This window comes from Malus sylvestris, chromosome 17, assembly GCF_916048215.2.
Source record: "Malus sylvestris chromosome 17, drMalSylv7.2, whole genome shotgun sequence".
NCBI classification, from domain to species: Eukaryota; Viridiplantae; Streptophyta; class Magnoliopsida; order Rosales; family Rosaceae; genus Malus; species Malus sylvestris.
Genome location: NC_062276.1, coordinates 7,109,501 through 7,132,209, shown reverse-complemented (window position 1 = coordinate 7,132,209; position 22,709 = coordinate 7,109,501). Strand labels below are relative to the sequence as shown.

The window sequence follows — 22,709 nt, the reverse complement described above, 5'->3', positions numbered from 1 at the left end:
CTTCATATGTAAAAAACTTAAAAGGACAAAGCCAGCTTCCTGAAATATACAAATCCACAGCAACTTTGTATTTTTGCCTTTCTGAATCCATCTGGTTTTAGCCTCATCTTTCTCCTATATATATTCACACCCAAGAAACTAAACTAGAACTAAGCTGTTTGTTCTGTTCTGTTTATATTTCAAGATGTGTGGAACAAGAGGAGCGTGGATAGTAGCGGCTAGCGTTGGAGCTGTTGAGGCTTTGAAAGATCAAGGTTTCGGCAGATGGAGTTACACCATGAGATCTGTTCACCAGCATGCCAAGAGCAATGTGAGATCTTTCTTGCAAGCAAAGGAACTATCGCCTTCGTCTTCTGCAATGGTTTTGAACAAACTGAAATCCGAAAAGAAGAACCAAGCAGCTGAGGATTCTCTAAGAAAAGTCATGTACCTGAGCTGCTGGGGGCCTTAATTATCTTCTTTTATATAAAGCCAACAAGCCCAAATGAATAGTGTTTTTTTGTGTCACAAGCTTCATAAAAAATAATGAATAGTTGTAGGGATATTTTTGTCATTTTGATAGTGTTTTTTAATAATTAATTTTTTTTTGTACAGTTTTTATTTTAATTTTTTTATTAGTACCTCACTATAGGCTAGCAATAATATGATTCTATCAATTGTTTATTAAATATTATTTTTTCTATTTTTAAACACGTTTAAAACATCATGATAAGTGTGTAATGTTGGTTATAAAAAAGGTCTTTCGCACGCGCATAATAATATGATTAAATTAGTTGTCAAATGATTTTTTTTTTTGAACAAACGATATTATCTACACTTAAGGGGTTTCTTCTAACATGATCTAAGATTATTCATTTACTTCCAATATTTGACTTTCTTTTTATCAATTAACGTATATAAATACATTTAAAACGTGTAAGTCGCGTGTAGCATGTCGTGATTCAAAAAATACCTTATGCACACGCATAAGCGCGTGCATGAAGGCTAGTTGACATAAATTGGAGCTCATGGTGAATTCATCAAGCCATAAATTTGAGGATGTACCCACTTAGATTCATTAGAACTTGAATTGAAGTTGATACATGTGACAATCACATTGAAAATTGCTACATATCCATGTCACCGAATTAGTATTGTCTGTATATTTAATCTAAAAATTCAACACATATAAGGTAGGTGTAAAAATATGAATGACAAAGTCTCACAGATGATGGACTAAATGATGTGTCACCAATAAGAAATAAGCATGTTAATCAACACTTAAGTAATGATAGGTAAACCAAATTTATAAACTAAATTTACAAACTAAATTATGTGTCAACAATCACATTGCTACATATCCATGTCACTGAATTAGTATTGTCTGTATATTTAATCTAAAAATTCAACACATATAAGGTAGGTGTAAAAATATGAATGACAAAGTCTCACATATGATGGACTAAATGATGTGTCACCAATAAGAAATAAGCATGTTAATCAACACTTAAGTAATGATAGGTAAACCAAATTTATAAACTAAATGATCTGTCAACAATCACATTGAAAATTGCTACATATCCATGTCACCGAATCAGTATTGTCTGTATATTTAATCTAAAAATTCAACACATATAAGGTAGGTGTAAAAATATGAATGACAAAGTCTCACATATGATGGACTAAATGATGTGTCACCAATAAGAAATAAGTATGTTAATCAACACTTAAGTAATGATAGGTAAACCAAATTTATAAACTAAATTTACAAACTAAATAATGTGTCAACAATAAGAAATAAGCACGTTAATCAACATTTAAGTAATTTTCCAATCATCAACTTCCATATAATTTAGTTTATAAAATTTAATCTGCACATTTAGTCTCCTTAGCATTACTCTTATTTTTAATATTGGTGAATTGTCAAGTGAACAATAATTCACTTAGTATAATAGTATAGTGATATTTCTCTTCATTTGTAAATAAGAGGTATTAAGTTTGACGCTCATGAATTGCGACATTAATACTAAATTAGGCTAGCTCATTGTGTGGTTTAGGTATATCATTAAAAAAACATATGGACAAAACAATTAGGATGACGTGAAGTGCGTGTGACCGCTGGATTTCGCCCATAATTGAGTTTCCATCATAAATTTAATTAGTAAGCTAGAGAGTTGGCCAATTTACTTGCAAGCTTATGTGAGGACCCTCCACGTAATTTCCACTTAAAAAAATAGATAAAAATGCAACTTATTTTTTATACTAAACAAGTTTTTTCAACTAATAATTACATAATTAAGAATTAGTTGGAGTTTGATAATGAAAAGAAGATAAAATGCGGTTAGTTCATCATCAATCTTGAGCAGAGTTACAAAATACGAGCTAGGTTATGGTTAGATTAAGGGCGTGTTTATGCATCCGTAATCGAAATGAAAATAAGGAATCCGATTCCGATTACGGATAATTTTTGTGTTTACTATGATTTGGAGGAATCAATAGCGTGTGTGACCCACACGAAAAATGGAATTCAATTCCTGAAATTGGTGGAATTGGACTCCCTTCATAGGTGAGGTATTTGGATTCCTGGATGGTGAAGGAATCAGGAATGCATTTTTTCTTCCTATTATGCCCTCATTCACATTATGCACAACTCCATGCATATGCCGAATAGAAGAAACTACAATTTTGAGCGAGAAAATTTAAATATTAAAGTACATACTTAAATTTATTAAAAATAAATAAAAAAAAACACTTTAATGTGTCTATGAAATAAAAAAGCGATTTATTTATTTTGTTCTTACTATTATATATTATATCAAATTTTATTAGAAAAAGTATATAAAATATTTGAATCGGGATAAGGGCAATTTAGTAATCATACTGGTTTATATTCCGATTCTGCTAAATTAGTAAACAACTTTATGGAATTAGTTTCATTTTTATTCCGATTCTAGAACATTTAAGTAAACAACTTCAACATGAATTTGATTCTAACTCCTCCTCATTTCAATTTCTCCTCAATTCAATTCCACATATTTTCATTATGGTTACGTAAACACGTCATAAGAGAAGATGCGAGAAATTAAAAGATATCCAAATTGTTTTGGAGGAAATGACCTCAAAACATCTACAATTGGCATTACATGAGTGAAAATTTTGTTTTTTTGTTTTGTTTTTTATGTGTGCGTAAGAAATGCGTCTGATATTCTTTGAAGCTTGACTTGAAGAAATTGTCCTTAAAATGTTGTCTTGTGCAAGTCACGTTGTTAACCTAAATGGAATTTTGAGTGAAAATTGGATTCAGGTAGCAATATTGTCAAAAGTTCTTTTAGCCTAGATCGTCAAACGTAATCTAATGGTAGAGGCACAAAAGTGAAAAAAATTTCAGCTAGCAATATTGTCAAAACAAAATTAAGGCCCCATATGCTACCAAGTTTTTTCAAAACAAATTTGGAAGTAATGATCTGAAAATAATAGAATATATATAAGGCATCTCAAAATATACCATATCCAGTAATACTACAGAGACCAATTATTTTAATCATACGTGTGTGTGCGTATCATATCGAGTAATATTACAGAGATCAATTATTTTAATCAAGTTTTATAAATTATTTATTACACGGATGTCAATGATTGAATTATTACTTAAATGTTGATTAACGTGCATATTTTCTATTATTAATACATCACATGATTTGTATTAGAATATTAATATACAGCATTACTCATATCATATATTTATTTTGTCTCTTTTCTCTCCCTAGCTTCTCTATATTTTATTCTGTATGAGTTTGTTTTGTAATTTTATTTTTTCTCAGTAATAAAAAACAAAAACTTGAGTTACTTGGTAATCAGTAGAATAGCTTGTCTTGATCTACGACATACGTATGTAATTTCCCCCCAGAAATCATACATAGGATAAGTTAGACACTTATGATTTAATAATCTGTGGAGGATCTTCATTAAGATTTGTATCATCTCTATTTAAAAAAAATGATTAGCTTGTCAAACAATGTGACAATTTCCACTTATACAATCCCTCCCATACTTGAGGCTTAAATAGATATAATAAGCAAAACCGTGTGCTCATTTGTGGTCCAGTGGGCAGTGAGTGTCATTTCATCCACCCAGCCGAATTTTGTCTCCATCAATGAGTGTGACAAAAGAAAACAAATACCATCGGCTCTACACTCTCTAAACGCCCCTGGTTTTGGCGACAAGGCCCACCGTTTGTAATCCCCTATATATAGAGCACTTGGTGCTCATCTTCTTCATCAAACACTTAAAACATTCACAATCACTACTACGGGAGTTCAGAAGATCAAAGAGAAAATAAATCATGAGTTCATCAAGTGCGAGCAAGGCTATCGTGGCAGCAAGTGTTGGAGTTGTGGAGGCACTCAAGGACCAAGGGATTTGCAGATGGAACTCTGCTTTGAGATATGCAGGCCAACAAGCCAAGAGCCAAGTGAGATCATTTTCTCAGGCCAACAACAAACTCTCTTCTCCTTCTGCTTCTGCTCTGAGTAAAGTGAGAGATGAGAAGCTCAAGAAATCAGAGGAGTCTTTGAGGACAGTCATGTTTTTGAGCTGCTGGGGTCCCAACAACTAATTGAATGATTCATTCGCAAAAGCAAGAGCAAAGATTAGTGTTGTAAATTACGGCAAATTATGATGTTTGCTTGGGGCTAATTGATGTAAATTTTGTTTCGTTGTAACAATTACCATGAACAGAAATTGTTGCTGAGAATTTCGCCCTTGATCTCTTTTCTTTTTTCATCTTTAGCCAGTAGTTTTTATTTTTTTATTTTTTTAAGCTCTTGATAGATTCTTTTCATTTGAAAAACAGAGTTACAAAGCCATACATCAATTACAAAACAGCTTCGTCAAACAGTAAATTTGAGATGAGGTCCGGAGGTTTATGAAACCAGTGACATGACCAACTTGAAGTAAAGGCAAACCGTGCAAGGCGATGAGCAATACGATTGACTTGGCGACGAACATGGTAGCATAAGCTCCAGTGGTTGAAGACAGGATCACACGCGAGTCTTCAATTAAGAGTCCAATGTCGGACAAATAATTTAAAGAATTATGTAGAAGCGTCACAATCTGGAGTGAATCACTCTCGAGGATAACGTTATGAAAACCCCCTAGCTCGAAAGAACTGGGCAGGAGGACGGGACCACCTATGAGGGACTTGGGGACGAGTAGCGAGTCTCAGGGAGGGCGGGGGAAGCAACTCTCTGGAACTCTTGCCACCAAGAGAGACCCCGAGCAGCGATGATGTCAGGAGAGTCCATACGGTCATTCCAGAGACCGTTATTTCGTGCACCCCAGATTTCCCAAAGCACCATTAAACCAAGAGCAAAGTTCCATAGATTAAGGTAAGAAGTCCAATTCAGAATCCAATCCAACATCGAGAGGACGTAAGGCGGAGAAGGAGGGATACCAATCGGAGTAGCAAGCCAGACACACTTAGCAAAGGCACAATCGCGGATAAGGTGAATTGTAGACTCACCCAGGATTCCGCAGAGGACACACTTAGCCACTAGTTACTTTGTCCTGAGTGGAACATTTATCATCCTATAATAGCGTTCAATTTGCCAGTATTCAAACGTTTTTTATTCAAAATTTATAGGCCTGTGCAAGCATACGCAATATATGGGCGATGAGGAGAGAATGCAAGAACTCTGGAAATCATTTACATTGTGTAAAATTTCCCACCAAAGTTGGTACTATGACATGGAGCGACAGAAATGCAAACAGTTTACTCTCTCTTTTCCATTGAAATTTATCAACATAGTTAGGTAATTCCTATTTGGACACGTAATTTGGAGCCTGTTTAGGTAGTTAAGAATATTTAAGCCTACTCAGATAGTTAAAATTGTTTAAGATGATTTAAGCAGTCAAGAGTATTTAAGTATGAGGCTTGTAGCTAAGTGACCGGGCTGACTTTTTTGAGAGCAATTTAGAAAGGCTAGAATCATTTAAGGTTAAAATCACTTGAAAATCAAGAAGTGAAGCAGGTATCATCAGAAAGTGAATAATAACATTTATTCCTCAACAAGAAGCCTTGCTTAAGAAAAACCACATGAGAAATTTCTCGATCAGGAATGAGAGGCCACTCATGCTATAAGAAATACTGCAATTGCAAACTCATAAAAAAGACTACACCACCCGGAGAATCCAAATCCAGCCGGAGAAATACTATAAAGGCATCGCGAGGAAAAGACTACACCACTTTTTGATGATCTTGCAATCGTTAACAAAGAAGTGTGAGGTCATTTTAAGTCTAACACGTTGGCCACATTAATTAGCTAACGTATGGGCACGTAGACCCTTGACTCAACAAGTGCATAGCCTGCTTTTATTTCATATTAGAATGTGAGTATCCATCCGAACACAACTCACAATAAGAGAGAGATGCCAAAATCATTTAAACCATCATATAAGACTTATTTTAGGTGATGTAAGATTTATACTCTCAATAAGTTTGTTTTCGTAGTAATTTTTTAGTAGCAATTTTCTTAGATGTATATTTATAGGAAGGGCGATGTTATCCTTACACCAAATTTTACCTCTCATACACTCTCTTAATTTTCAGCCGTTGGATTGAATGAATGAAGAAGATCAATGAACAAAAACTAATAAGAGTGAGTATGAGGTAAAAAGAGATGTATGGAAAACACTATTTAGAAAAATGAAATCTAAAATCTTTGAAATCTGAGTTAATTAATTTTTATCCCAAAAAAAAAAAAAAGAAAAAAAAAAAGGGGATATAGTTTTTTAGCTTGAATAGATTATCTTGTCTTGGAAACAGTTTGACAATTTCCCACCAAAACAAACAAAAGCAAGTGGTGTTTCCTCCCATACCTGAGGCTTAGTTGGATTTTATAAGGAAAACCGTGTGCTCATTTGTACAGTTAGTGGCAATGAGTGTGACACAAAGAGTAGAAAAGAAATATATACCATTGGCTTTACACTCTCTAAACCGCCTCTAGTTACTAGTGGAAAGGCCCACCCTTTCTAATTCCTATATAAAGAGCACTTCATGATCATATCCTTCATCAAACACTTAACATTCACAATCACTGCCAAAAGAATTCAGAATATCGAAAGGAGAGAGAAGAAATCATGAGTTCAAGTGCAAGCAAGGCTATAGTGGCAGCAAGTGTTGGAGTTGTTGAGGCACTCAAGGACCAAGGGATTTGCAGATGGAACTCTGCTTTGAGATATGCAGGCCAACAAGCCAAGAGCCAAGTGAGATCATTTTCTCAGGCTAACAACAAACTCTCTTCTCCTTCTGCTTCAGCTCTGAGTAAAGTGAGAGATGAGAAGCTCAAGAAATCAGAGGAGTCTTTGAGGACAGTCATGTTTTTGAGCTGCTGGGGTCCCAACAATTAATTGAATGATTCATTCGCAAAAGCAAGAGCAAAGATTAGGGTTGTAAATTACGGCAAATGATGATGTTTGCTTGGGGCTAATTGATGTAAATTTTGTTTCGTTGTAACAATCACCATATAGAACAGAAATTGTTGCTGAGAATTTCTACCTTGATCTCGTTTCTTTTTTTCATCTTTAGCCAGTAGTTGTTTTTTTTCCTGAAAAAGTACTCGATAGATTCATTTCATTTCAAAAACAGAGTTACAAAGCCCTACGTCAATTACAAAACAGCTTCGTCAAACAGTAAATTTGAGATGAGGTCCGGAGGTTTCTCAAACCAGTTACATGACGAACTTGAAGTAAAGGCAAACCGTGCAAGGCGATGAGCAATACGATTGACTTGGCGACGAACATGGTAGCATAAGCTCTAGTGGTTGAAGACAGGATCACACGCGAGTCTTCAATTAAGAGTCCAATGTCGGACAAATAGTTGGAAGAGTCCAATGTCGGACAAATAATTGGAAGAATTATGTAGAAGCGTCACAATCTGGAATGAACCACTCTCGAGGATATTGTTTTGAAAACCCCCTAGCTGTAAGGAAATGGGCAGGAGGGCGGGACGACCTATGAGGGACTTGGGGACGAGTAGCGAGTCTCAGGGAGGGGGGGGGAGGGGAGCAACTCTCTGGAACTTTTGCCACCAAGAGAGACCCCAAGCAGCGATGATGTCAGGAGAGTCCATACAGTCATTCCAGAGATGGTTATTTCGTGCACCCCAGATTGCCCAAAGCACCATTAAACCAAGAGCAAAGTTCGATGGATTGAGGTGAGAAGTCCAACTCAGAATCCAATCCAACATCGAGAGGACATAAGGCGGAGAAGGAGGGATACCAATCGGAGTAGCAAGCCAGACACACTTAGCAAACACTTAGCAAATGCACAATCGCGGATAAGGTGAATTGTAGATTCACCCTGGACTCCGCAGAGGACACACTTAGCTACTAGTTACTTTGTCCTGAGTGGAACATTTATCATCCTATAATGGCGTTAAATTTGCCAGTATTCAAACGTTTTTTATTCAAAATTTATAGGCCTGTGCAAGCATACGCAATATATGGGCGATGATGAGAGAATGCAAGAACTCCGGAAATCATTGACATTGTGTAAAATTTCCCACCAAAGTTGGTACTATGACATGGAGCGACAGAAATGCATACAGTATACTCTCTTCCATTGAAATTTATCAACGTAGTTAGGTAATTTCTATTTGGACACGTAATTTGGAGCCTGTTTAGGTAGTTAAGAATATTTAAGCCCACTCAGATAGTTAAAATTGTTTAAGACTATTTGAGCAGTCAGGAGTATTTAAGTATGAAGCTTGTAGCTAAATGACTGGACTGACTGGACATGCTTGAAAGTAATTTAAGAAAGGCTAGAATTATTTCAGGGTAAAATCACTTGAAATCAAAAGGCGAACCACTTGAAAATCGAAGAAGTGAAGGCAGGTATCATCATAAAGTGAATAATAACATTTATTCCTCAACAAGAAGCCTTGCTTAAGAAGAACCACATGAGAAATTTCTCGATCAGGAATGAGAGGCCACTCATGCTATAAGAAATACTGCAATTGCAAACTCATAAAAAAGACTACACCACCCGGAGAATCCAAATCCAGCCGGAGAAATACTATAAAGGCATCACGCGAAAAAGACTACACCACTTTTTGATGATATCGCAATTATTGACAAAGAAGTGTGGAGTCATTTTAAGTCTAGCACGTGGGCCACATTAATTAGCTAACGTGTGGGCACGTAGACCCTTGACTCAACAAGTGCATAGCCTGCTTTGATTTCATATTAAAATGTGAGTATCCATCCGAACACAACTCACAATAAGGGAGAGATGCCAAAATCATTTAAACTATCAAATAAGACTTATTTTACTTGATGTAAGATTTATTCTCTCAATAAGTTTGTTTTCTAAGTAATTTTTAGTAGCAATTTTCTTAGATATTTATTTATAAGAAGGGTAGTGCTATCCATACACCAAATTTTACCTCTCATACACTCTCTTAATTTCCAGCTGTTGGATCGAATGAATGAAAAAGATTAATGAACAAAAACTAATAAAAGTGAGTATAAGGTAAAAAATGATGTATGGATAGTACTATTTAGAAAAATGAAATCTAAAATCTTTGAAATCTGAGTTAATTAATTTTTATCCCAAAAAAAAAAAAGGATATAGTTGTTTAGCTGAATAGATTATCTTGTCTTGGAAACAGTTTGACAATTTCCCACTAAAACAAACAAAAACAAGTGGTGTTTCCTCCCATACCTGAGGCTTAGTTGGATTTTATAAGGAAAACCGTGTGCTCATTTGTATAGTTAGTGGCAATGAGTGTGACAGAAGGAGAAGAAAAGAAATATATACCATTGGCTTTACACTCCCTAAACCGCCTCTAGTTACTGGTGGAAAGGCCCACCCTTACAAATTCCTTACATTCAACTAGTTTCTTCTCATGGATGAGGATATAATTACTGTGTTGATTTATTATCATCAAAATTACTCATTTTCCAAATATGGAAGTTATCCATTTTTTCTCTGGTTCATGCACTTAAAGATTCAAGTAGCTAGAATTTGTTAAAAAAAAAAAAATACTAGTGTGTATCGATATGTTAGTATTAATACGTGTTACTATTGACATGCTATTGACATTTTATCTGTATATACATTCACATTTTCACTGTAACAAACAAAAGCAGGTGGTGTTTCCTCCCATACCTGAGGCTTAGGTGGATTTGATAAGGAAAACCGTGTGCTCATTTGTATAGTTAGTGGTAATGAGTGTGACAAAAAGACAAGAAAAGAAATATATATACCATTGGCTTTACACTCTAAACCGCCTCTAGTAATTGGTGGAAAGGCCCACCCTTTCTAGTTCCCATATAAAGAGCGCTTCATGCTCATATCCTTCATCAAACACTTAAACATTCACAATCACTACCAAAAGAATTCAGAATACCCAAAGGAGAGAAAAGAAATCATGAGTTCATCAAGTGCAAGCAAGGCTATAGTGGCAGCAAGTGTTGGAGTTGTGGAGGCACTCAAGGACCAAGGGATTTGCAGATGGAACTCTGCTTTGAGATATGTAGGCCAACAAGCCAAGAGCCAAGTGAGGTCATTTTCTCAGGCCAACAGCAAGCTCTCTTCTCCTTCTGCTTCAGTTCTGAGTAAAGTGAGAGATGAGAAGATGAAGAAATCAGAGGAGTCTTTGAGGACAGTCATGTACCTCAGCTGCTGGGGTCCCAACAACTAATCAATTATTCATTCACAGAAACAAGAGCAAATTAAGATTGCATGTTTTTGTGTAAGCGCTTGCTGATGGAACACCCCATGAAGGGGTCCTTAAGTTATTAGCAAAGGCTATCGTTTGGGATCGTAAGTGGCAGGCAATTGATGTCTGCTAGGTCCTGGCAAATTGATGTAAATTTTGTTATGTTATGACAATTGCCATGTAAATCAAACATATAAATCTGAGAATTGCTGATCACTATTGAGTTGAATTTTTTTATTTTCACAACGGTACATTTGAAGAAGGGCTCTTATGGAAATTGAAGTTTAAATATTGCCCCCACAAAAAATGGTGCTATGATGGATTGACAAAAGCGCCTATTATACTCTCACTTTCCTTGAAATGTTGCTGAACGTAGTTAGGTGATTTTCAAATTTGAGACAAAATTGTTTGTATCTCGTTTGCTCCAGTGTGGCTGCCTCCGTGGTCGCTGGCAAGACGTTCAACCATACCAAAAGAGTGAAGAATTAGCAACATCCAACCATACCAAAAGAAAAGGGAGCAAAAACTTTCCATTAGATCAAAAGAACAGAAATAGAAACATAGTCTGAACTAGGACAGAAGATTAGCCACGATTGTAGGGGTGTTGAAGATCCCTTTCAAACCTCCCAAACCGACTGATCCAATCTGGTTCGATCCGATTTTAATGGTTTTGGATCCCTAAATTTCAAACGAACATGATTGAATCAGATTGGATGACTTTACTAGTGAGAATCCAGTCCAATGCAATTTAGGCATTTAGTATGAGATTGGATGACTTTACTAGTTTGTTTCATGGTTTTATCCCTTTTAGGCATTTAGTATGAGACTCAAACCTAAATATTTTCTAATAACCATTCTCTAATTTAGGAAAATTGTTGGGGGGAAGAATCTCACATAAAAATAAAATAAAATAAACCCTGCATGTACTTATGAAAAATCGAGTTAGAATACCAATTAGTTTTATGATATAAATCTCAACTTCTTTTAACAATGACATCTCTAATTCTTATTTAAAAAAAAAAAAAAAAAAAAAACTGAGTCCCTGTTTTAGCTCCATAAAGTAAAACAAGTGGTATCTCCTCCCATACTTGAGGCTTAAATGGATTTTTTTAAAGGAAAACCGTGTGCCTTTGCTTGGTCCTACCCAACCTAAGTTTGTCTCCTCTGTCAATGAGTGAGTCTGACCAGCTAAGTAAACCATTGGCTTCCCATGGTTTTTCCCACATTATATGGGCTTCCAGTTTCCTCCTACATTCATGAATTTAGTTGAAGTGTTACTCCATATAAAAGCAACACCCACTCACCATTTTCTTCACCAAATCAAAATTCAAACACATCAAACAAACATCAGTTTTCTTCACTTGCAATTTTCCATCAAGAGTTATTTGTTAAAAAATATATACAGATAGAAAATATGACTATTTCATCAGCAGCAGCAAGGAGAGGTTGGGTAGTGGCAGCAAGTGTTGGAGTTGTGGAGGCCTTGAAAGACCAGGGGATCTGCAGGTGGAATTATACTATGAGATTACTGCAGCAGCATGCCAAGAACCAACTTGGGTCGTTTTCTCAGGCCAACAAGTTCTCTTCCCCATCTTCTGCTTTGATCTCAATTCAAGTTAGACAAGATGAGAAGATAAAGCAGTCTGAGGAGTCTCTCAGGAAAGTCATGTACCTCAGCTGCTGGGGTCCCAATTGATCATCCATTCAACCACTCTTTCAATTTTGATAAGCAAGAAATCGTTGGCCATGGTTGAACAACTTGTAGACTGTAGCCTGAAGGGATTTGTAATTTTTCGCAACAAATTGATCGTTAATTTTAGATCTCTGAATTTTCTGTAATGTATATAAAATTAATATGATAACTAATTTATCATGTGATCAACATTAACATTAGCCCTTTGTTTTCTCTCTTTGCCTTGGATTATTTGTATGCCTTTCCCTTCCAATTTCATTGGTGAACAAAAAAATTTAATCGACTTTGCAGTCAAACAAGTCCCCCTCTACCAAATTCCTTAGATTCAACTAGTTTCTTCTCATGATCAACGAGGATATAATTTGTGTGTTGATTTATTACCATCTAAATTACTCATCTTATCAAATATGGAAGTTGTCCATTTTTTCTCTTGTGCATGCACTTGAAGATTCAAATCGCTAGACTTTGCTAATTAAAACAAAACTGGTGTGTATCGATATGTTAGTATTAGTAAGTGTTGTTAATATATTATTAATAAAATTTACTCGTACTACTGAGGTTCTAAAAAGAATATTCATTTACATACAGAGTTGTTCTGGCAAAATGTATATATAACAAGTGACAAGGGTTGGAAATTGATGTTGCTGGTGCTACCTCATTAATTTCACTGAAATAATGATTACTAGGAGTTAGAAATAACCAACACGTATTTTAGTCAAATGAATTAGCACTCCTTATCCTAACAGTACTGAATTAGAGTTATAAATCTGTAATTCTGTAGAAAAAGATGAATAGCAAAAGAAGAAAGTAAGAGAGAGTCAGGAATCACTAAAGTTTCCAATTAATGAACGAAGGCAGTACAATAGTGTATGTATACTAGTACAGTGATAATTACCAAGCCTATGTGGCAATGCAATCCAATCTTATTCAATCCAACTTATTACAACATGGCAAACTTATGTAACATAAACCAATGTGCTAATGGCACCTGGATATTCAGTTGTATTTGTTATTACCTTATAGTTGATGAACTAGAAAATGTATTATCTTGTATAGCCTGCTTAGGGGGGGTTAAACAATTATGTCTAACAAATCCTACTATTATAATAGAATAATACTTGTATTTCCTCTTTGGGAATGAGTACATCCAAAGAGAGGATACAAGTGATTTTTAGTAGAGTGATAACGTTAATAGGTTAATTAATTAGTTCTTATAGAAGGGGAAGGAGTACTATGAGTGAAAATCGAACCCGTATCAAGTCGCATAAATATAATTATTTTTTGTTACTACGATAAAGTGTTGTCTGCAGGGAGAATTCAAGTATTATCAAGTAATTAATTAGTAAATAACTTTGTCAAAATTCAGACCTTCCCCGTCATCTTCTTCCTACTGTTTTTTCACCTCCATAGTTCTAATCAATCCATCTTCTACCTATACCAATTGGCTCAGTCTTCTTCACTCCCAAAAAATTTCATATTTGTAAATGCTTCCCTTCTTCGCGTTTGTGGGTTTATCGGATGGTGCATAGAGCTCCGGCTGGAGTGTTTACACCACCATTATCCAGTTGTCTGCAATTCTCGGCACTGCCGCTTGTGGAATTTCCCACTGGCTTCCTTTCCTTTGTGGTTGCGATTTGGATATTTATGGTTCTTGTTGCAGGTAGATGGAGCCTTCTTCTTTTCATTTCTGGGTTGTTGCCTTGTTGGATCTTCAACATCTACAAGGGAAGTTGGTTCTTGGTGGATGGTTGGTTGGTGCTCCGGCGACGGCAAAGGAAACTGGCAGCTCGGGTTTTTTAGTATTGTGCTTTTTAGTTTTGGGCTCCAAAGTTTTTTTTTTTGGTTTATCAAAGAATAGAATTTATTGAAGTATAATAGAAGGAAACTTTAACGAAAAGCTGCCGGTACTATTCATTTTAACGAAAAATCATATTTTTACATTAAAAATTTTAATCATAGTACTATTCATTTTATCATTTATTTTGTTCTTATCGTTAAAATTTAAAATTTTCAAACAATTTTTATCAGTTTTCCTCTAATAGAAATGTTTATATCCCTCGTAAGGGTGTTAAGGGGAAAACCAGGCTCAAAAGTTTGGGTTGGACTCTTTTTTATGTTGTTGTAAAGATCTATATATTTATTTTGTGCATTCATTGTGATTGGGCCTCCATTTATATACATGTCTTTCCTTGATAATAACATTTACATTTGTTAAAAATAAAAATAAAAGAAAATGATGTATGCAGTGATGATGCACATGCAATTTTTTTATTGTTGTGCACGGTTTAAAGTTCCATTCCATATTAGTCTGCGCTTAAAAGCACTATTTTATTGACAAAACAAAGTGCGCCTGTGTAAACCAGCAGAAAAGTACTAAAAAATTATACAAAAACCAGTGGATTTCCTTGGAAAACAAGCAGCAACTTCTGCAACCTCTGGTTTTTCCCCAATATTTTTGGCTTTGCTTCCATCCATTCGTGTATCCAAATCAAACTACTCAATCTTAATACATCCTCCCTGCCAAATATTTCAACTCAACCTTTCTAAATTCCCATACTTTGTTCAATACAAATCAAAAGATTGTCCCAAGGAAAAAAGGAAAATTTAGATGATGAGTGCAGCAGGTAGCGCTTGGATCGTCGGGGCAACAGTTGGTGTTGTGGAAGTACTGAAAGACCAAGGGGTGTGCAGGTGGAACGACCCCATAAGACTGATGCACCAGCATGCCAAGAACCATCTCACCAGGTCGTTTTCTGAGGCCAAGGAGCTGTATTCTTCTCCTTCTTCTGCTGCTAGGGTTTCAAACACAATCATGCGAGAAGAGAAAGCAAAGCCGGCAGAGGAGTCTATGAGGAAAGTTATGTATCTAAATTCTTGGGTTCCCAACTGAGACCAAATTAAACTCAGCTTGAGGTCATTGTAATCTGTACATACTTTGGAAACATTTCCTTCTGGCACGTAAATATTTATTCCCTACAAAGTTTGGAGATTCATCCATAAATTGCTATTTTTATTAACTGCATTTTATTAAGTGAAGAAATATAGAATTGATGACAGAAATTAGATGAGAAAAGAAGACGAAAGCAAGGAAAGGAAAGTCTGCATAATATTCTCTTTGATAACAGAGGAATCGGAATTTAGGAAATAGTGACAATGAATCACTATTTATACAAGAGACTTAACTACACCAATTACATAAGGACACTCGTCAATAAATTATGGAGGATACATTTTTGTTCACTATTCTATTAATTACCGTTAGATCAATTCGATTATGTAGTTGGAGATGAGAGAAATGGTATGTGTGAGTTTAAGGTCGAGTATGGCTAGAGAAAGTGAGTTGGGTTTGGGCCGAAATGGGAACAGCTAGTATAAGTACTGGTTTGATACTGAGGTACTTTTATAAAAAGTGGGTATTAAAAAAAACTGAGCTCAAAAAAGTGTTTAGTAAACACTTAAAAACAGCTCATTTTCACAGTTTTAGGTGGAAAAAAAAAATGAAAACGTGAAGCAGCAAAAATGAGCTTATTCTCACAGCATAGCAGAAACAGTTTTTTTTCTTCAAAGCACATCAATATCAAACCAGCCCTAAGTGTGTCATGTGTGTGTAATATGAAATGGGCCTACAGGCCGGGCATCCTAGGCTTTAAATGAGACGGGCCTATGAGCTGAGCCAGGCCTCAAACACCCTAGCCCAAGCCTAGCTCCTATATAACTAGATGGCCCGGCCCGTATCCCATAAAGAACCGAGTCGGGCGTTTTTCCGATGGGCCGGGCAGGCCCATGGCCCACGTGCCAAATGAAGACCCCTAATTAGCAACATTATTGAAGCCACTTTCTACACAAGTGGGAGAATCTTCTTCTTCGAAAAAAGAACGGTGGCAAAGAAGAGGGGGACTTTGAAGCAATCAGAAGGACCACTGAGACTAATAATGTACTTGAGTTGTTGAGGCCCAACTGAGCTGGAAAGACCGTATTCCTGCCCACTCCCATGTTTATGAAATCATTACCAAGCGTTACGTATGCTGTGTATGTAGTCTTTTAATATGATATCCTTTTAATTTGTTCAGAAAGAAGGAAATCACATATTTCTGGTCCTCCTATTTTATATGACACATACAAGACCAAATAATGAATTGAATTTCATCTTTAACAAAAATAAAACAATAAAATTTGGATTCTGATTGAAAATGGTTCCAAATTACAAAAACTCATCAGTTTGGTCTTCCAACTTAAACTCCAAAGTCACTCAATGTCGTCATCCTATTATTTGACACGACATTAGTTACGTGCTCTTTAAAATTTAATTATATATATCGAAGTATAAATGTGCATCGAGGGATTTGGAAATTGGAGGACTAAATTGATGTGTTTAACATAATTAAGAGAGAGAAATCCTTAAATCTTAAATTTCACTAGGCAATTATGTTGGTCCAAGCAATTAGCCCTTGGGTCGATCAACTTATTATATAAGCACTGTGAGAAAAATAAAGAGAACGGAAGTAACTTTACGCAAAAGCTGTTTGAACTTTGTGATTTTCCCAAGTGAAAAATGGCAGGTCAAAATTATGGTGCATGAAATATGGGAAAAAGATGAGATGCCTTTGAAAGAGGGAGGAGCCGCATGGGAATATCAGTGGAGTTGCTGATTGCTGCGTCGTTATCTTTAATGGCACCACCAGGAGAACATGTTCTAATGCTCTAAACATGATTAGCCTATTTTAATTATGGCCTCATGCGATTGATCCATTCTTTTAAAGACAAAAGAATAAAAAGAGAGATGAAAGGAAAAAGGAATCATATGAAGATTTGAAAGAAAGTGTGGATTTGGTGCATGTCCATGTCGTATCCAAAGCTATAGTTCTTCCACCAACGGTTTGGGTATATTCTTCCTAGTTGTCAATTTTATGTTTGGACCAAGCTATCAATTTTTCTTTTCCAACCGATATTATTGCTTCAAATTATATTAAGGGGAGATCGATGAACGTCAAGTACAATGGATTGAAGAGAAAATGTTATCCACTAAAGGAATCGATCAATAAGAATTATTTCGATAGCGAGAATGTCATAACTCATGTATATAACATAAGAATTTTTTTTTTTTTTTGCCACTTAGTACTACGGTTGAAGGGTATTCATCTTCACTTGTGAGTGAGTCTTAGGTTTGACTCTCACCAAATGCGAGTTTGAACCACATTATTGCTAGCCCATCCCCTTCCTTTAGTGTAGATAATATCGTTTGTAAAAATAAAATAAAATAAAACATAAGAATTTTTTTTTCCTTTCATAGTAATATAACATACCTAAAAATATGTAACAATTAAACGGCTAATATTTTAGTTTGAGAAAAACTTATGAAAAAATCATGTGCAAATTTTTTAATCACGCATATACAAGTTAAGCGTATGAGTTAAACACATACATTTTGTAAGATTTGTATGTTATTTATCTTAAACTTTACTATGATATTTGACTAGGTATTTTTAAATTGCTCTAACTTACATGAAAGACGATCGTACTCAGATGCAAGAGAGTATGCACACTAATCCGGTCGATTGGCCTGATTCTTATGTGCTGGTATTTTCAAATTTTGTAGCTCTAGCATTCATTACATGACAATGGAAATTAAAAAACAAAACTAGAGATTCAAATGGTGGAGCAATGGAGATTCGAAAGGTGGAGCAATGGAGGACAGATGCAGGATTTGTTTATGTGGTTTGAAGTTTGAATATGCGAGTAAATTTTCTATGATGCAACCATGGGAGGACGAAGAAAGATCCAAAAGGTGGAGAAGGAAAGGGGAGAGGGTAAGGAGGGAGGAGATATTCAGTAGAAGGAAAGGAAAAATAATTAATGATGGTGGAGAAGGAAAGAAATCGTAAAAATAAAAATCAAATTAATTGCCATGTTGGACTAAAATATAGTGTCATGGAATATTTCTACATTTCTATATGTGTGTGTGTACATGTATAAAATTGGTGGCACCCAAAAATCAAATTAGTGTAAGATTCGACAAAGGAAAAAACATACAACTATGCTCTTATATTTCAATAATTTTATTTTGGCGTAACCACTTTAATTAGGGTAATGTATCCCTCTTTCAATTCAAATTTGAATTCCCTCCCGTTGATTAAATTAGATTACGACGTTAGTTAGACAAAAAAAGATATTAGATTAGGATATTACTTAAAAAAAATATATAGTCCAATAATTTGAATGAAATCGAAATATATGGAATTGGATCCTCTCCTGAACAAGTTATAATAATTGTAGCCGTTGAATCAAAATTCAACGATCCGTGCTAATGGATTACGAGGATCCCACCATTTGCGGAGGAGGGGATCCAATTCCGAAATATATAGTCCATATGTAGCCCACGATAAGTTTTTAAACTTGATCCTCAGCTGCCAACTGACAGCCAACAACGACAACAGAACAGAGTGGAGTGAGCAAAAGTAACCACCGCCACTTCCGACAATCCAAAAGGTCCAGAACGAAAGGTCGCATTCATCCACATTTGGCAATCGCATCCCATAAAGGCCTCCCACAAACACTACTTGCCACCGAAGTCTCAATCTTTCAGCTTTCGCCTTCATCCGCGCAAAAACAAAATCTCTCTTTTCACTGTTTTCCCACCATCTCCGGCGAAACCCACTTGCCAGCGACGAGAAGTGATTTCCGGCGAGTTGGTCGAGAATGGCTGTGGAGGCTGAGAAATCTGGGCCTGACGGGAAGCTTTGGAGTCTATTCAAAATGCCGTTTTGGCAGTCCGGGAACGCTTCTTCGTCGTCGTCCTCGACCTTGTCTTCAATGCATCACAATGTTCACCACCAGCTGGGTCAGATTCACGAGTCTGCGGCGGAGCGGATGGCTCTTCATTCCGCCAGTACGGTGTCGTACGTGACCAAGTCTTTGCTTCCGGCTAGGAGAAGGCTGCGTCTTGATCCTCCGAATAAGCTCTTTTTTCCATGTAAGCCCCTTTACTTGTATCTTTCTAGTTATCTTTGTTGTTATGTAATAATTGTGATCTGGGTTTTTCTAGTTTCTAAGAATTTCAATGGAAAAAGTTGACCTTTGTTTCTTTTGGGTTGTCTAATTGGTTGCGGGAAATGTCGTGCTTTTAAGCTTAGACAGTTTTTTTCAATGATAAATGTTTTTCTGGGTCTTCAACATCTAGTACATAAAACATAATGCCATAATTTTTGTTCTTTGATTTGCTTAAGTTGCATGATTTATTAGTTTCATGAGTTAAACTGTGAAAGACTTGGGAACCGTTTGCTGATGCTTCGATGAGAAGCATTTATGCTTAGAAGCACTTTTCATAGAATTGTTTTTATAAGAAACCCGTCAAAGCACTTTCAATTTTTTCTGCCAAACGTAGCCATAAGCTGTTTTTGGTAGTTAGAAAGCGATTTAAACCATTCTACAGGCAAACCCCAAACAAGCCCTTATAGTAGTTCCAAATGTTGTTTCTTTTTGCCGATCTGGACGGTTCTAATCGGTGTCTGTACATCTGATATCTCTGTTCTTTGATAGTTTGTTTTTAAGTATCCATTTGTGTAGTTTGTTTTTGTTCCACTTAGGATTTCTTATAAGCTTTTCACTCAGAAATATTTGCTAATCATTATAAAAGTGTAATGCTGGCTGAGTTCCTTCGCTGGTAGATGATTCAAGCTAGATATATTTGGCCTCACTTTGTGATTGTTTCGTCTGAAGATGAACCCGGTAAGCAGGTCAGGAGTGCAATTGGGATAAAAAACACAAGCAAGTCTCTTGTAGCTTTCAAGGTATGGATTGAATCCTAAGTTCCCCTGTTATGTATTTTACCTCTATAACATTATCGAAACTAGTCATAGCTAATTGGAAAAACTGACTGTTCGACTAGATTTACGACCAAATTTGGTTAGCATAGTTTTGAAAATTGTATAGCATTGGATGACAGTATCAGGAGTTTTCCTATTACGAATTTGATACGACTATCTAACTGCTTACGTGTTGGTTGCTTTAGTTCCAAACAACTGCACCAAAGAGTTGTTACATGCGTCCTCCTGGAGGTATACTTGCTCCTGGTGAAAGTCTTATTGCAACTGGTAATTCATTTTTCATGATCTTCCATTATTTCGGGTTATATTTCACGTCCATATATTTGCAATGAACAACATACTAGCTAGTCATATTTTAGCAAGTTCATTGTTGAAAATTGTAATATTAAATCTTGACAGTTTTCAAGTTTGTGGAACCTCCGGAGAACGATGAGAAACCAGCTGTAGACCAGAAGAGCAGGGTGAAGTTCAAGATCATGAGCTTAAAAGTGAAAGGAGATATGGACTATGTACCAGAACTGGTATTGTTGCAGGCATTTCGTAAATAACTTTTACCATATTCATTTACGTTGTTTTTCCACAGTAACATTTTTACTTTCCCTCAAGATAATATCAGTAAATATTGTGAGTAGACTTTGAGATGTCAGATTTGAGGTTGTTTTCTCCGGTGTGTGAAATTGGGAATATTCTTGCAGTTGTGAAAGCACATACTGTCTATAACCTTCTGCGCCATATGTTAATAAGTGAAAACTCAGATGTCACATACTACAGTAGCAAACATTTGGCATAATTTCTAATTAAGGCTTCCTTATAATTTGTTTAGACCATATATCTTGCTTCTGCAACAGGTTAATCTTGCTATATATCCGATTTATGACCTGAAATCTGCTGTATATTTTTTACTTTATGACAAGATAGAAACCAGTGTGCGTCATAATTCAAAGATATTAAACATTAACTGTAATATGTGTTTATGCAGTTTGAGGAGCAGAGGGACGAAGTTGTGGTTGAGCAGGTTTTGCGTGTTGTTTTCCTTGACCCTGAGCACCCTACCCCTGTAAGTAGATGGACCAATTTGCCATTTCTTGCACAATACATACTTTTTTGGTTGTCTTAGCTTTAGCCTCGGTAACAAGCCCTTTCACTTTCAATTTTGTTTTTTAAGGCAATGGAAAAACTTAAGCGGCAATTGGCTGAAGCTGAAGCTGCCCTTGAAACACGAAAGAAGCCTCCAGAAGAAGCAGGCCCCCGGATTGTAGGGGAAGGACTTGTCATAGATGAATGGGTGAGGCACTCAACATGTTGTTTCTTTTGGTAGAGTGACGATTATTGTGTTTGTTTAGACCATTCTTCTTGTGCACATTCTTACTTACGCTATGTGTGGTTTCGTTTGTAGAAAGAGCGCAGGGAAAGATACCTAGCGCAGCAGCAGGTTGAAGGGGCTGATTCAGTGTAGAGTTGTGTTTGTTTAGGGCATTTCTTTCTAATTGAAAGCATGTTTCGCTGTGGATGGATTCGTTTTTCTCTGTCCTTTGAGAGATTTATTTTCAAGAGAAAAATTAGAATAAAGTACTTATTGGTTCCGGTCCCCATCTCTACCTTATAACCTGTAGATAGTATAAATGAATGTTTTAATTTTGACAGAAGATATAATCTCTGTTCTGGCTGGTTGTTTTACCTCATTTTTGTCTTGAGATATGCAACATGAACTCTCGATGCGGCGAATTTACGGTTTTGCTGAATTTGCAAAAACTATGTGCAATTATTTGTTCCATGTTGACATACACTCTAAGGATCATGATATATGTGTATGTATACTATGTATTGATCTGAAATGATCTTGATTCAGATTACTAATGACTTTATGAAATTTGTGGTTCTAAACACATACAACTACACTTTTGCTATTGTTCAGACTTCAGAGTTGACAGCTTGAAAGAGAGCAATACTGAGGCTGCTCTCCATTTCTTAATTATATGGAATTAGTGGAAAGTGGATTGAGATCTGAGTTTAATTCTTATTTTTTGGTCCACTAACCATAAAACAAACGTATTAATACCAAACTTATCCATCAAAGACCATTTCTTGGTTTCCCTTTTATTTTCATGGAGGTATCTTGCTCATGATCTTTGAGATTCTAGTTTACAATTTTTTTTTGTCCCATACAGAGAGAATAAAAAACTCAGGCTTAAAGAATAAAGAAATACAAACAGATAAAGCTTACTTTTTGCAAATTTTCAATAGGAAATTGAACTTTTCCACTAAAGAGACTAAATACAATACAAATAGATACAACTTTTTACAAATAACTTTTGAACTTTTTCCATTAATAAGGGACACTAACAGTACATTTGGATGTACTTTTAAAATGACTAAAAGCGTTTTGAGACATAATATTTTTGAATTTCAAAAATACTTGAATTGCTTTTTAAAAGAAGCGTCAGTTATGTGCTTCTTCCACAAAACACTTCAAGTGTTTTTTTCAAAATTCACC

General features: G+C 35.8%; 5 protein-coding genes across 5 annotated transcripts; all 5 read left to right on the top strand.

The window, feature by feature from the left end:
• Positions 1 to 98: 98 nt before the first annotated feature.
• LOC126612001 (uncharacterized) lies at positions 99 to 687 on the top strand. Its single transcript, XM_050280289.1, has one exon. It carries the CDS (start codon positions 185 to 187, stop codon positions 449 to 451), a length of 267 nt encoding a protein of 88 aa, XP_050136246.1. The 5' UTR covers positions 99 to 184; the 3' UTR covers positions 452 to 687.
• Positions 688 to 4,245: 3,558 nt separating this feature from the next.
• LOC126612246 (uncharacterized) lies at positions 4,246 to 4,732 on the top strand. Its single transcript, XM_050280621.1, has one exon. The coding sequence runs from the start codon at positions 4,322 to 4,324 to the stop codon at positions 4,592 to 4,594; it is 273 nt and encodes a 90-aa protein (XP_050136578.1). The 5' UTR covers positions 4,246 to 4,321; the 3' UTR covers positions 4,595 to 4,732.
• A 2,296-nt stretch (positions 4,733 to 7,028) lies between these two features.
• LOC126612247 (uncharacterized) lies at positions 7,029 to 7,527 on the top strand. The gene has a single exon (XM_050280622.1). The coding sequence runs from the start codon at positions 7,117 to 7,119 to the stop codon at positions 7,384 to 7,386; it is 270 nt and encodes an 89-aa protein (XP_050136579.1). The 5' UTR covers positions 7,029 to 7,116; the 3' UTR covers positions 7,387 to 7,527.
• Positions 7,528 to 10,273: 2,746 nt separating this feature from the next.
• Positions 10,274 to 10,928, top strand: LOC126612433 (uncharacterized). Its single transcript, XM_050280830.1, has one exon. The coding sequence runs from the start codon at positions 10,325 to 10,327 to the stop codon at positions 10,679 to 10,681; it is 357 nt and encodes a 118-aa protein (XP_050136787.1). The 5' UTR covers positions 10,274 to 10,324; the 3' UTR covers positions 10,682 to 10,928.
• Positions 10,929 to 18,777: 7,849 nt separating this feature from the next.
• Positions 18,778 to 21,807, top strand: LOC126610830 (vesicle-associated protein 4-2-like). The gene is made up of 7 exons (XM_050278970.1): positions 18,778 to 19,362; positions 20,109 to 20,179; positions 20,401 to 20,482; positions 20,615 to 20,736; positions 21,195 to 21,272; positions 21,381 to 21,500; positions 21,612 to 21,807. Exons 1-7 carry the CDS (start codon positions 19,089 to 19,091, stop codon positions 21,669 to 21,671), a joined length of 807 nt encoding a protein of 268 aa, XP_050134927.1. The 5' UTR covers positions 18,778 to 19,088; the 3' UTR covers positions 21,672 to 21,807.
• The last annotated feature ends 902 nt before the right edge of the window (positions 21,808 to 22,709 follow it).